The 14,571-nt window shown below is 41.9% G+C and overlaps 1 protein-coding gene and 1 long non-coding RNA gene across 3 annotated transcripts in view; one reads left to right on the top strand and one right to left on the bottom strand.

The window, feature by feature from the left end:
* The window catches only part of STAB2 (stabilin 2), an 82,360-nt gene that overhangs the window by 11,721 nt on the left and 56,068 nt on the right, over nucleotides 1-14,571 (top strand). For both annotated transcript variants that reach the window (XM_061371885.1, XM_061371884.1), the window contains exons 6-14: nucleotides 741-836; nucleotides 1,131-1,256; nucleotides 3,215-3,411; nucleotides 4,450-4,583; nucleotides 9,056-9,189; nucleotides 10,960-11,042; nucleotides 11,491-11,640; nucleotides 13,010-13,153; nucleotides 14,502-14,564. In XM_061371885.1, the coding sequence (XP_061227869.1) occupies nucleotides 741-836; nucleotides 1,131-1,256; nucleotides 3,215-3,411; nucleotides 4,450-4,583; nucleotides 9,056-9,189; nucleotides 10,960-11,042; nucleotides 11,491-11,640; nucleotides 13,010-13,153; nucleotides 14,502-14,564 (1,127 nt within the window). The remainder of the gene's footprint in view (nucleotides 1-740; nucleotides 837-1,130; nucleotides 1,257-3,214; nucleotides 3,412-4,449; nucleotides 4,584-9,055; nucleotides 9,190-10,959; nucleotides 11,043-11,490; nucleotides 11,641-13,009; nucleotides 13,154-14,501; nucleotides 14,565-14,571) is intronic.
* LOC133222316 (uncharacterized) overlaps nucleotides 1-14,571 on the bottom strand; it is a 236,693-nt gene that overhangs the window by 168,046 nt on the left and 54,076 nt on the right. The gene's annotated exons all lie outside the window — the stretch shown is intronic.

Here is a 14,571-nt window from a genome sequence, read left to right as displayed (position 1 = left end):
TGCAATTATTTTCCAGGAAGCTACCAGAGGACTCAGCTGCATATTAATTTAAGCAACATATTACACTTCAGCTTTCAGATATTTGAGCTTTTTAAGTATACTTAAAGCTTAAAACAACAGAACCTTCAAAAAGGATTTCGTAGTTGCCTCAACTCTGAATATGGCACCTTGTGCACATATTGTCACAAGGTTTATAATCAGAAATGACAGACTATAGGAACGGGGCCAGAAAAAAGCCTGGGACCTACACAGTGATTAATCATCCTTTTAACTAAGTAAATTCTGCTTATGGGGAGAAAAAAACGTCACAAAGCTCATCTCTTCTGGAGGTGTATGAGAGAGAATTGAAGCAAAAATGAGCAATTTGTTAACAAATGGTCTGTGATAAAAATGGTCTATGTTACACACTGCATTCAATTTTGTCTCAAGATTCTATGTCAAATTTTACAAGTTTTATGGTATCAGCAACCAGACAGTTTGATGTTTATGGTGTGTGTCCTGACGATTTTCAGGCCCCAAGCTATTAACAGCTTGCAAAAATCAGTATGTTATTTACTGATATATGTAATTGTGATTATTGATCTTCTTGTTAATGGAGGCCTCTACATTCAGGAACTGGGGTGAAAGCCTGGTCTGGTCAAAGCTGTTGGCCAGGATGCTAATTGCTACGGGATACCCACTAACAATGCCTTTCCAAACACCATTATTATTCAGTAAAGCCAATCCATCTCTCCATACAGTTTGCAACTGTGTTCATGGAGTGTGCAACAGTGGAATTACAGGGGATGGAAAATGCACTTGCTTATCTGGATACAAAGGGCTCAGCTGTGATCAGCGTAAGTAGATTGTTTTCTACATTCAACGGCTCTGATACAGTTAGAATTGGTAAGGACAAATGTAAAATTAGTCACAGGTTAATCACTCTAGAGCAACCAAATATACACTTAAATTCAAACCCTGTGTGTGAGCTCCCTAACCATCGTCACCACTTCAATTGCCAGAAAAATTATGACAGCAATGGAATTTATGGTCCCTAGATCAGGCATGTTTTAAACTAGCACGCTGCAGAACACAGTGCCTCCTGGTACAGAGTGCAGACACAGCTTAACTTGTCACACTCTGTCCCTCAGCAATAGCTGAATGTGAGGCCTTGCGGTGCCCTGCGAACTCCAGATGTACTGCCTCAGGCAAGGATGGAAGACAACTGCAATGCACATGTCTGCCCAACTACCATGGGGATGGTACACAATGTGAACGTAAGTAATTTTCATGTCTGCTGAGTTCTTTGTATACAATATCATTAGTATTATATTTCAGATCCTGAGTGCGCGTTTGAACCAAATCCCACCATCTAGTTGTTCTTGGATTCATATCCCCAAGCACTCTCATGTGCACAAACTAGATTCCTTCAGGATGAAACTAAACCCTAAAACGTGCTTCAGAAGCCCATCAGCCCAAAGGCTAGTCCTTCATTCCAGGGAATCAGAGTAAGGCTAGTAAACCTCCATAAAATACATGGTGTGAATACTGGGTCATCAGTGCTTACCAATCCACTCCTATCACATCCTTCTACTTGATAAAGTCCAACATCATAGTTTGTTTCCATAAACATCAAAAACAGCAACCAAAGGCTTATATTTATTGAATATCCATCATGAGGTGGCTCAGTTTCATCACTAAGCATAAACCCTACAGATAAGTAAAGCTCATTTTATCTTTCCTATTTTTCATGAAACAAAGATAATAGCATCTCAGCTGGAGGTAAAAGTCTACTTTAAAGTTGTCTTCATAGACTCCTCAATTTGCCATTGAATGCTCAAATTAGCTGTATTGCAAGAGTCCAGATTTTCTTTCCTCTGCTTACATTAGTCTTACAGCATCAGCTTTTCCTTCTAGATCAATTGCAATGAAGAAAATGGTTGCATCTGTTGCTAGAAGCACTATTCAGTAAATTTTGTCTTGGATCAAGCCACAGATTCAATCGTTTTGATTCCATCTGGAAATACTTACATACAGACCTCTTGGTCCTAGCTATGGTGTCATCCTCTCTGAATAGGCTTGAGCACCACCCAAGAGCAAGATGTTAGAAAGTCACTCCTCAGGGAACGTGAGGTTCCTCTAGCAGGCAGCATAGACAATCAAGACACAAACTACAGCAACCAGCAGAGGATGCTAGTATCCCTGCCTCTCTCGGGATTTATATTGATGCAGGCTGCATGGATGTTCATTCTCTGTCCCAGTACCTTTAGACACTAGGGTTGCCTGTGGTTTAAGCCAGTGTCTTTTATATTTGACTGGCTGGGAAGCAGAAGACAAGCAGCTCTAGCACAGTTAAGTACGTAAGTGAGGATAGGAGTGGCTTTCCCAGATTCAGCTTGGAGGTGGCGTTGCTTATAGTTGACTTGAGCATGTGCATATGTGTGTGTGCACGATTTCACATCAGAACAGACAAGAAGGCTTGAAAGAATGAAACTGAGCATTGCCAAGTTTCTCAGTCCCATCTGAGGGGGAACACAGGGTGGAGGAGAGGGGAAAACAGTGAACAGCACCACCTTTTAGGTGAGTTCAGGGCCTGCCACTTTCTAGCTACAGTGTGTGCGCAATTATATCCTAATGTGAACACAAAGGTGTGAGAAGATGTTCTTCAAGCACTGCTGGATTTTGAACAAGAACAAATAATTCCATAGCTTTGATAAAAATGGCCTGTGGAAGTAGCCTCTGGTTTAGTCCTGAAACCACAGCAGTGTGGAATACTCAACTGAAGTACTTGCTGAACAGATGACATTATGTTGTTTAATTACCGGAAAGAAAACAGTAAATGCCTATTGTATTAAGAAATATTTTCCAACTGATCTAACACATGCTTAAAGCTTGCATAGACCTGTCACCTACCTGACCTTCTCTAGTTAAAATCCACCACAGAACAGGAAATAGTTGTGATATTTAATGAGCACATTACATCTTGTAATCTGTTTATAACTCAGTTTCCCAAGTTAAGAGATCATTTCTGTTCAAAAGCAAACAGCTAGTTGCTATGTTAGCATAAACACATTCCTCCCTTCTGTCTTCATGCCGCCGCAATACTTCGGACTTGGCTGTTATGAGAAGTTTAGTCTACCCAGGCTTTGTTTGACATGATGATGCTTTGGCAAATCCTTGTCTTCAATTTGAGAACTGCAGGCAATAATTCATTTACTTTTTTTTTTTTCACAAGCTATCAACCCATGCTCCAAAAAGGTCTGTGATCTTAATGCTGACTGCATTTACCTTGGACCAAATCAGCACAGGTGTACCTGTCAAGAAGGTTACAAAGGGGATGGCCAAGTCTGCTTACCTGTAGACCCTTGCCAAACAACATACGGGAATTGCCCTGCAGAGTCCACTATTTGTATATATGACGGTCCAGGAAAGGTTAGTGTTGAATGAATGCCCCAGATGTTTCCTCTGTTAAGTGCCTAAGATAATAGTTTCTCTCCAAAAAGAAGCCATAAAGGTAGTGGGAACAGGCCTCAGGGAAATGAAGCTCTAACCCTAGCTTTGGCATAAGCCCTACTGTTGACCAGGAGTGAATCACTCTACCTCTCTTCTCAATTTATGTATACCACATTTCCCTTCTGAAAATGGGAATGGCAACAGGGTTCTTTTTCCTATGATATTTTGGCTCAAATTTGCCTCCCCAAAATGAAGGCACTGAAATGAAATTTGCCCAGTTAGATTTTGTCTCTCTGACCAAAGGGGTCTTGTAGGACCAATAGATTCCTTACACAGGTACCACCAGATACAGGCCTAAAGTTAGTGTATTTAAGAAAGAAGTAATCAGGTGTCTTTGTGGACACCTGATGAAAGGCGCTGTATAAAGGCTTCATTTTGTTCATGCTTTTGGGAACTGGCTCAGATCTGTGTCTGTAAAGCAACATTTCACCATCAAGAAAGCCAGACTTCAAAGACTCTTGTTTTGCCTGGACACACTCAAGTGCCATAAAGGGACTTGGTCATCCAGGGTCATCCTGCAGTTCACAGTCATATAAATTGCTTCTCTGAGGGGTGCCTCAGTGACCTGTATATGGCTGGTGTGTAGAAGGTAGTTCTGATACACCTCACCCATTAATAATAAATGCTTTGGCACTCATTTTGAGAGGCAGAAAGCTGTGGAACAGAGATACAAATCTGACCTATCCACACTGATTTTAAATGTTCTCTGGTCAAAAAAAAGTGAATCTACAGGACTTTATCTGAAGGAAATTTACCTGAAAGTCAACAGTTTTCCTGAATGGATAAAACTTAGAAGGGAGTTGTACAAATGTGGATAAGCTTTACACTTGCATCTCAACTCACTGGGTGATTAACTAAAGCTCACTGTCTTCAAACCTTTGTTCCAGAAAGTATGCCAAAATCTACAATTTGTGCACACCTAATTTTCCTCTCCCATCTCCCATCCTTCTGATTTAGTCCCACTGTGAATGCAAGGAGCACTATACAAACTTTGTACCTGGGAAAGGATGCAGCATGACGGACATCTGTGAAACAAACAACGTCTGCCATAAAAAAGCTAAATGCTCAATGGCTGCACCAGGACAGATTACGTGAGTCTTTTTGCTTACTAAAGGTTTCACCGAGTTTCCCCTTCCTCGCACTAGTAAACAGGCTGCTAAAACAAATCCAGTGGATGAACACCTCCTGAAGTCATCATCTTTATTTATTTCTTTGTTAAGGACAAAACACAAGATTTAATAGGGTTAAGGTCAGCCAATTAGCATAGTGCCTGATGAAATCAGACTAACTGCTAATACCTACCAAGTTTTATTTTTATAGCACTCAGAGGTCGATTCTACACTAGTAAATAAAAAGGACCAAGACCTCTTTTCTGTTCCTCAGGGCAAGCCAGCATCCAGCGTCTGGCTCACAGCTAAAGCCTCCTCTTCTTCCAAAACAGAGTAACTGCCTCTTGGCAGCAGTTCCTGGCACACGTTATCCCTTCAACTGTGCTTGGGCATTGCCTGGGAAAACGCTACTTGGTGTGTGCCAGAAACATGCCAGGCAGCATGCTAAAAATTAATCAGCATTAATTATCACGGGACAGAGCTGCAGCCCTCGCTCTTTTTTAGTGTACTAATACAGATACAACTGGGGAATCTGACCCCCATGATCACAGCTTTCACAAAGCAACACCAACAACCTCAGCAGATTCCTCAAAGCCTCCAGTCAAGCACGTGGGATAATGCAAAACCTCTGGCAGAGTTTGTTTTCCTGTACAGAAGTTTGCTCCACAGATGTTAGGATGTAGAAATTTGGTTTTAACACTAAGCTTAACAAAGCTATCTTAAACCAAAGAATTTGGATTCTTATTGCCAGTACTTGCTTCATCATGCAGCTTTCTCTTACAGTGTAATATGAACACTTACAGTGTAATATGAACATCACTTTTGTGTAAGATATTGTGCATTTCAAACAAGTTTACCTCAAATATCCCCTAGTTCATTTCTAGAGGGTAGTATATTACCCTCTAGTTGCACTTACTATATACTTATGCTATACCTAGTATCATATACTACCACACTTCTCAATACGAGTTGAAACTTTACTGTGAAGTTCCACATCACATAAATCACGACCTTTCTTTCCCAATTTGTCACTGTTCCACTGTTGCAACTCAATTTTCTACAGCTGAGGAAGTTTTGAGATTTTAGAATAGGAAAATAAAACATTTACGACGGGGGAGGAAAAACGAGCATTCCAGATGCTTTGCACATCATTCATTCAATGACCTTTAATGGCAAAAAGAAATACAGAAGAAAGCAGTGGGATTCAAATCAAACTAAACCTGTGTATTTGAAAAATATTGAAATTATATTGGATAGCTCCCAACTACGGAAAATCCATTTATGAAAGAGGAACTTTACAGAGAAAAACATTGATTGGTAAATGTGGGCACAATAAATCGTTTTTGATAAGTGACAAACACTTAACGTATTTTGGCTGCACCCCAGACCTTAAATGTATTCGGGAAAGCTTGTTTTTGGTGGGGTTTTTTACTTCTAAAACACAAAGCTGTAACAGAGGCCAGGTTTGGGATTTTTTTTTAAAGATGCAGTTGTGCTGTTAGCTTCCCTCTTACAATCACTTCTGCTTTCTCCAGGATCAAATTATTTGTACAGAAGTAAACCTCATGTGCCGACAAAGATTTAAATAAGGCAAACATTTGGTTTGTGAACATAACATGGCAACCTCCTGGAAAATCAAGATTGTCTCTATTTTCTGTTCCCATATATATCTTTCCTGAGTGAGTGCTGACACTTTCTGTGGCATTGCTTCAGCACAGTAACTATGTTCAGCCTTGCCCAGAAGCTACAAATCTTCAACTGGTGCAGTATTACACTGCATCTTAGACCATGACCTCTCTGTTTTCCAAGCAGAACTGGCTTTCCCTCAACTAAACTCAATTATTTTCTTTTTTTAATCCCACTCTTACTTTTATTCTATGTCTTCAACATAGAAATCATAGCTTCATAAACCAAAACTCTGTTATATATTCAGGTAAAATTGAGACAGAGAGCTGAGCTCCCCTTTTCCAGAGAGATGCAGTACTCCTCCTGAGTAAGCTGAAGCAGTGATAGTTTCCATCTTTTTCAGTCTTGCCTGTACACATAGAATTATAGAATAGTTAGGGGTGGAAAGGACCTTAAGATCATCTAGTTCCAAACCCCCTGCCATGGGCAGGGACACCTCACACTAAACCATGTCACCCAAGGCTCTGTCCAACCTGACCTCGAACACCACCAGGGATGGAGCATTCACAACTTCCTTGGGCAACCCATTCCAGTGCCTCACCACCCTTACAGTAAAGAATTTCCTCCTTATACCCAATCTAAACTTCCCCTGTTTAAGTTTGAACCCGTTACCCCTTGTCCCATCACTACAGTCCCTAATGAAGAGTCCCTCCCCAGCATCCTTGTAGGCCCCCTTCAGATACTGGAAGGCTGCTATGAGGTCTCCACGCAGCCTTCTCTTCCCCAGGCTGAACAGCCCGGACTTTCTCAGCCTGTCTTCATATGGGAGGTTCTCCAGTCTCCTGATCATTCTTGTGGCCCTCCTCTGGACTTGTTCCAACAATTCCATGTCCTTTTTATGTTGAGGACACCAGAACTGCACACAATACTCCAAGTGAATACATTACATTATATACATTTATAAAGCAATATAAATGCTTTATCCCTATCAGAAGAAATGAGTCAGCCCCAAGGAGGACCTGCTCCTCTGTCCTAGCCCTAACCTATTCATCCAGGCTCTACAGTCATACCCTCTTCCCAAGAGACCCTCTTATAAAGATCATTAGAACTGTATCCTGAAAATTTAAGATGCTTTTAGACTGATATTTCTACCCAGGACCAGAAGGAATTGAAGGCTGAGCCTCTTTGCCAAAATCTGAGTATCCCTCTGAGTCTGTATGCAGTCACCCAGCCTGCAGGAACTGTAGAGACTTTCAATTAATACTGTTTTCATCAGAGAAACAGCTATGGTAGAGACCATATGTGGGAAACAGGAGATGATTTGGCATCAGGTTGATACTGCTGTGGGGTGTGAGTGGCAGATGTGTGTTTGTAACAACCAGCACATGCAAACAACAAGGTCATTAGCTATATATAGAACATATTTTGCTTGTGTAGAGTAATGTGGATCTCTAACCATGCCTTCAGAATCCTATCCAGAGAGATGCATCATTATGGATAGGGCTCATGTGAATATTGAGCATGCTGAAGACTATATTAGGAAGGGCCCTATTAAAAACCAATGTTTGACAACACATACCATACAGTTGTTTAACCTCCTAAATATAGCAAGGTTTTCTTTCTGTGCATACTACGTGTTGACAAGTGCCTGCTTTAATCTTAGCACTAAAGATGAGTAAATGACTGAGCTGATACCTCCAGCCAGTCTCCCAAGCACAGCCAAGCGGGGGCTGATTTTCAGAAGACTACAATAGAAATGTCTGAGATTGGCAAAATGAGCAGGTATTGATGGCCCTTTACACTGAGGCAGGCTTGAAGAGTTCAGATGCTTTAGAAAGTACTAACCACCTCTCCTGGTGAGCAGTCAGGCTGACACAAGGCCAAGGCACACACAAGTCCTAGCTGCTCTTTGAAATGCATTACCATTTGTACCCATCAGCACCTAATAGCAAGTATGTGTCAATCACGCTGACAACCAACAATTTCTTCCCCAGCTCTCTCACGACACTGAGGTCTTTCATGGCCATAATGTTCTTTTTTCATGAGGCATGTTCCCTCCCTCACAGAACAGAAAATGTCAGACTGACATTTGTGGTGGTTCTGCCATAAATTTTAGAGTTTGCCTTGAATGCAACACACTACTTCAAATGCAGCCCGTCCCAAGGCAGTGAGGCCATTGAGCCCAATCTCAAGGCATTGCCTGTCCCTCCTGCAGGCATCGTGACCTGAGTCTGCTTTGGACGTATGTAGGGCTGTGTCAGCCATAGGTCATTTACACCTCTCACAGGCTGGATTCCCCAGGGGACAGCCAGAGTGTTACAGATGAGCTGCTATTTCCAGTACAGAGACAGCAGCAGCATAAAGCAGATATCTGAGAAAGCAAGAGATTTTCTGCTACAGCAGCTTTAGAAGAAAAGATAATGTTAAAGTACAGGTATCATTGTGGCACCCCATACACTTATGCCGTAGCCTCTCATCACCCACAAGGCAGGCCCATTCAGTGGCTTTCTGGGCTCCAGAAACATATGGAGATGTGAGGTTGCCAGAGGTGTCACATGGCCCCCAGTCAAAGAGGTCCTGCAAGACAGACACCACTGCCTCCTGGGCCAGCTGACAGAAGGACATCACATCAGGCAAGCAGCCACTAGGCTGCCCTACACACTGACGAACTTGGCAGCATGCAGAAGCAAAGACTGAACTAAAATGCACTGGAGCTTCCTAAAAATGCCTTCAGAGAAGCAATAGGTACCAGCTGAGACAGGTTTAGAGCGAGCCTCAATGACACCATGGGGCATCAGCATGCAGCTAAAATGACAATCCCTTCGCAGGTGTACATGCCAGGGGGGCTCCGTGGGGAATGGGTTTGTGTGCTACGGAAACGTGATGGAGCGCCTCCAAGAGCTGAACACAGAAGTGGGAGGGCGGTGGCAAGGCAAGCTGACATCTGCCTTATCACTCATGGGTAAGTGACCACATGAAGCAGGGTAAGCTCCTGCTGAGTGAGTTCATATTGTCCCAGGGCTTCTTACCATAGGAAAGTGCCTTAGCATGTACGCTACTCCCTGCAGACTCACTCCGATCACCTAAAGCTGCCTTTGTGTAACATGCCATGCAATCTGCAAGGATTTAAAAGCAGAAGCAACAAACATATTCCAACAACCCCTTACATATCATTCAGTATCACCAGTGGGTTTTGCCCCACAGTGGAATAAATGGGATCATCCCACTACTTCTTCCTCCCTGCCCTCATTAATTTAGATAATTGAGATTTGATCTAGAACAATACACAGAAGTCCATCAAAAACCTCTGAATGCCCAGCTGGGTCTCTCTTCCCAGGTCCCCAGCCATCAGCAGTTGCATTGCTTTCACCAGGAAAGAGGAGAGAGGCAAATAGAAGAGACTGATCCCATCCATGGTCCCCACCACCCTCAGGACCCACAACTAGAGCACCTCAGCCATAGCTGAGGGTTCTCTACATATCCAAAATCTCTGCAGAAGTGGGATGGAGCCCCTGGCAGGGCTCACAGCTTTCAGCCTTTTTAAGCTATTGCAGTCACCTTCTAAAGAGAATAACAACAAAATAATGCCTTCATCTTCTGCTGCATGGCTATGGACAAACTGCTACAATACAGATGAGTTTTTCAGTCAAATGTGTACATATGAAAAACTTCTTCCTGCTTAATATAATTTCCTTGGTCCTTTTCACTGAGCCCTGCGATTAAAACAAAGATCCTGAATTCCTGACCAAAATGGATTAAGGATTCCCCATAGCTGACCAAGGACAAAACTTAGCAGTGACCTTCAAATTCAGCACTGGAGAGTGAAATACATTGCCTCAGCACTGAGAGCTCAGTTGGAGCTTCTCTGTGCATTTTTTCTTCTGCATCTAAAAAGTGTTCAGCATGCTCAGTGCCACCTTTTGTTAACAACAACCTCAATTTCATGTTCTTTGGTTAAGTTTTGGACATATATGTGCCATTTGATTTACTAGCCAGAAGCTACAATGACACATTAACCACACAGGTTATCTTACAATACATTTACTCCACATTAATGTCTTTCAAAATCTAAGAATATGCAGCAGAATAGTCCAAATTGGTTTATAATACAGCATATTAATTTTGAGATACATTCTCTGGCATAACATATCTATAAATCTAGTTCTGATTTTAAGCCTCTGGAGAAAGAGCTGAATATTAGAAACAGTTCATGCCTTCAGCTGCAGTATCATCGGTCTCACACTACTGTATTGGAATCAGAAATACCATCTGTGTAGCATGACTTTAATTAATATTCAGTGCATCAGTTTTTATGACTAGCTGTGTGTTTGCTGACATTTGCATTAGCAGCAGGTTATCAGCAGCATACCCTCACCCTAGGAAGGCTAAACTGATTTAAAGCAGAAGGCCATCTTCCCGTAAGGCACATCTCCAAAGAAACACTGGGTTCATGTCCACCACCCTTGTCTGCATGACACAGAATTCAGGCTGCCAGAAGCATTCTGATTGTTTTGCCCCATCCTGTGTCAAATGTGCAGCAGCAGCTGGATTTCACATCCTATCTGCCTCTTATTTTTTAATGACTCAGACTTTAGAATCTTACATTAACATTTAATAATCACAGTAGTATTCTATACCCCACACAGAGTACAGAGTCCCTTCCTCCAATGAGGTTTTCATAGGTGTTTTTACTTCTTTTCTTTTCTCTCCCCCCCTTCTCCCTTCTTATAAGAAAATACCTACGAATGGCCACTGAGTACTCTGGGACCATTTACTGTCCTTGTACCGACAAACAAGGGGCTCAAAGGCACAAATGTAAGTAAACAAGAGAAAGGGTTTTACATTAGGGGCAGGGATTTAGCTCCTTCAGAAATCTCATCTGTGTTAAAAATGTTTTAATTCAACAGATTCATAAGAACTCTTTGCTCTAGTATACTTCTGGGTACATTTAAATATAGGGACCAGAGGCTGTCTTTTTCCTACTTGAAAGAAAAGCAAAACAATTTGGCAGGTCAGGGTAGAACATAGTCAGGCTTCAAGTAAGTTTTCACTGTCTTACACAGCTATGCTCAGGTTTTTATCACTCGGTTGAGAGAGGGGCTGAATTAAGATCTGAATGTTCAGCAGGGAGGCTACAGGGTTTTTTATTTAAGGGGGATAAAATATAACGGGAGGGGAAAAATGCATTCACTGGAATATTTTTATTTTTAATTTTTAGATGAAGCCTGCATTGAAATCAATCTCTGTTCTCCTGCTTTTCTAGATAAAGGATCTTCTGAATAATAAACAGAAAGCACAGTACTTTGTGAAACTCCATGTAATTGCTGGTCAACTGAATACCAGTAGCTTGAATAACACTAATGTCATATATACTTTGACTGGCAAGCCAGGAGAGATATCAAAGGGAGAAAAGGTAAGTGGCCTTCCAGCCTACCTCAGCAAGAATGCCACTCTCTGTTCACTCAATGAGGAGTATGAAAGGTCTTTCTGCAGCAAGACATCAGGATGCAGGTAGCTGCTGGGTTATGCAAAAACACAGCTGTGGCCTTGAGTTACGAGGAGTTCAAGTGAAACTTGAAACACCACCAGCATCAAAGTTCCTGCTAACATCAGAGAAAGCAAAAATTACCTTCAGAAATACATCACCACTGTGTGACACAGAGGTCTAACACAGATTGTTCTAAAAATGCTTGCTAAAATTAAGTTATCCTAAATCTGCAGGCATGACCAACAGAGCTGGGGGAAGAGAGGGTGGGTATTAAGAGAGCACAGAGAGCCTAAGTGAAGTAAGAGGCAGCATAGAGAAAAAACAGCCCAGAACTTATGCTGGAAACCTGAGTGTACAGCTCATATAGAGGGAGCACCAACTGCACTGCAGTTCCCACCTCCCACTGAGCATCAGCAACCTTTGAATGATGCAGCAAATGGAGGTCTTCAGCATCAATAAAATGCACAGTGAGTCACAGAATCCTTTAGGTTGGAAAAGACCTTTAAGATCAGAGTCCAGCCATTAACCTAGTACAGTAGTAAATCACAAAAAATATATAGTAAATTTCATCACTAGGCCAGCTTATTTGATGTCAGTGAGCTCCAGGGCAGTCTGATCCCACAGCCTAAAAATTTTATACTCTACAACTGATATATTAGATTTCATAATGTAGAGTTACTGTTCTTGGTCCACTGAATGTTCTTTAATGACTTGGGCTTATGTAAAGGATGAAATCAAGTATTTCTCATGTTTTACAGTAAATCAGTAGCATCCAAGAGATCTATTTTATTTCTTTAATGAATACATACTCCATTTGTAACAGGAAAATACCATTGCTGTCTGAGGCCTGTTAGTTTCCTGCAGGCTTTGGTACAGTGCAGAATCAGCAACATTTTGTTATTTTAAATATACATATAATATAAGGAAATGGACTGTAGTCCCTTAAGATTACAGGAGTTGAGTCTTTTAGTACAATCATGTTTAAAATCATTTCCTGGCAGACTTTTATTACTAGCAATCATCAGAGCCCTTTTAGGTAGACTGCTTTTCCCAAAGGACCTGTCCCTGCTTCTCTTAACTTTGCTGTCCTGGAACAAAATAACACAATCCTGATTCAAAGCCAAAGGAATTTTTTCCATTTCCTTGATAAGAATTGGAAGCAACCTTTAGCCTCCCCAGATTTAAATGGCCCAGGTGTGGGCAATGGGAATGCTAGACGTTATTCAACAGGCATACTCACTCTGTTGTCATTCCAGAATAAAGAGCTCACTATCCGTTGCCTGGCTTCTTTCAGGATAATCAATTAAGAATTAGAATCCAAGGAGGAAGGAGGAAAGGGAAACTTTTGCAGGGAAATATTATTGCTTCCAATGGGATTTTGCACATTATTGACAAAGCCATGGACAATGTGGAGCCAACATTTGAAAGCAACAAAGAGGTGAGTTATAAGCTATATACATTCAATGTCAGACTTTCTTTTAAGATAGCTTCACGCTAATTGAATGCCAAGGAAGATGACAGACAGCAGCTGGACAAACTCTACTGAGCCAATGTAGGATCAGCTCAGAGGAGCATCACTCAAAGTGAAAGGTGCTGTCACAGTTTACCCAGTAAACAGACATTCCCTCTTCTGCCAAGCTGGTCTGTGAAGGATTTGGTTGTTCTCACTGCATTTGGGTGGTTCCTCATTGCAGTCACAACACATCTGACCAAATGCCAGAACAACACACTAAAAGGAGGGACATCTGGACAGATATTAGACAAGACTTGTATTCAAACCAGCAATCCCTCACCCTCAAAGACTAATATTATAAAAACTGGTAACTTTGGACGTTTTGGGGTGTCTGGTGCCCTGCTTAGCATGCTTCCTTGAGAGTTCACTTCTTCATATGGTGATGCAAGTAGTTTCTTTTTCTGTTCTTTCTTATTGGGAATGAAGAGCTGTCCTGGGTTTAGCAGTGGCAGTCATTTTTCTCTTTCTTGGTAGCTGGTGCAGGGCTGTGTTTTGACTTTCAGCTGGGAACAGAGCTGAAAAACAATGATGTTTTGGTTTGGCCAAGGACTTTGTGGGCCTCATGCTCTGCCAGGGAGGAGGGGAGCCGGGAGGAAGCAGAGACAGGACACCTGACCCAAACTGACCAAAGAGGTATTCCATACCACAGCACGTCATGCCCAGGATGTAACTGGGAGTTAGCCAGAAGGACTAGGTGGACGGCAGGGTTGGAGGAGGTATCGGTCGGTGCTTGGTCAGGCTGGGGGGGGCAAGTTATCGGTCACCTGGTGATGGGGTGTTGTATTCTCTTCCCTTGTTATTTCCTTTATCATTACTATTATTGGTGGCAGCAGTAGTGATTTGTGTTATACCTTAGTTACTAAACTGTTCTTATCTCAACCCGTGGGAGTTGCATTTCTTTTTGATTCTCCTCTCCGTTCCCCCAGGAGTAGGGGGAGGGCAAGAAGGGGGGGAGTGGGTAACAAGCTGTCTTGGCTGGAGTTAAACCACGACAAGAGCTAATAACACTTTGCACACACACACACTGTATGTTCTGTGACTACAGAGTATTACAGGACAATGGCAAACTAACTATAATCAAGTATAGTCCCAGGACAAGTGCTACAACTCAGACACTTCCACACCCCACCAACCACCCAAACAATAAGGAAATCCACATGGATTCAATCTATACTATCTGAGACTCATATAGTAATTCAGAAAGTGTCTTATAAGGCTTGGGGTTTGTTCTGTGTTTCCAACTAAAAAAAATATTAATTTCATTGTATTTCAGGAAACCATAATGTCAGTACTTCAAGCTAATGGAAGATACAGCCAATTTACAACTTTGATAGAGGTAAGGA

The sequence above is a fragment of the Neopsephotus bourkii genome, unplaced genomic scaffold (assembly GCF_033783945.1).
Source record: "Neopsephotus bourkii isolate Nb327-2 ecotype Australia unplaced genomic scaffold, CSIRO-AGI_Nbou_v1 NB_1589, whole genome shotgun sequence".
NCBI lineage: Eukaryota > Metazoa > Chordata > Aves > Psittaciformes > Psittacidae > Neopsephotus > Neopsephotus bourkii.
Note: the sequence above shows the minus strand (reverse complement) of the source record. Positions and strands in the feature narration are given on the sequence as shown.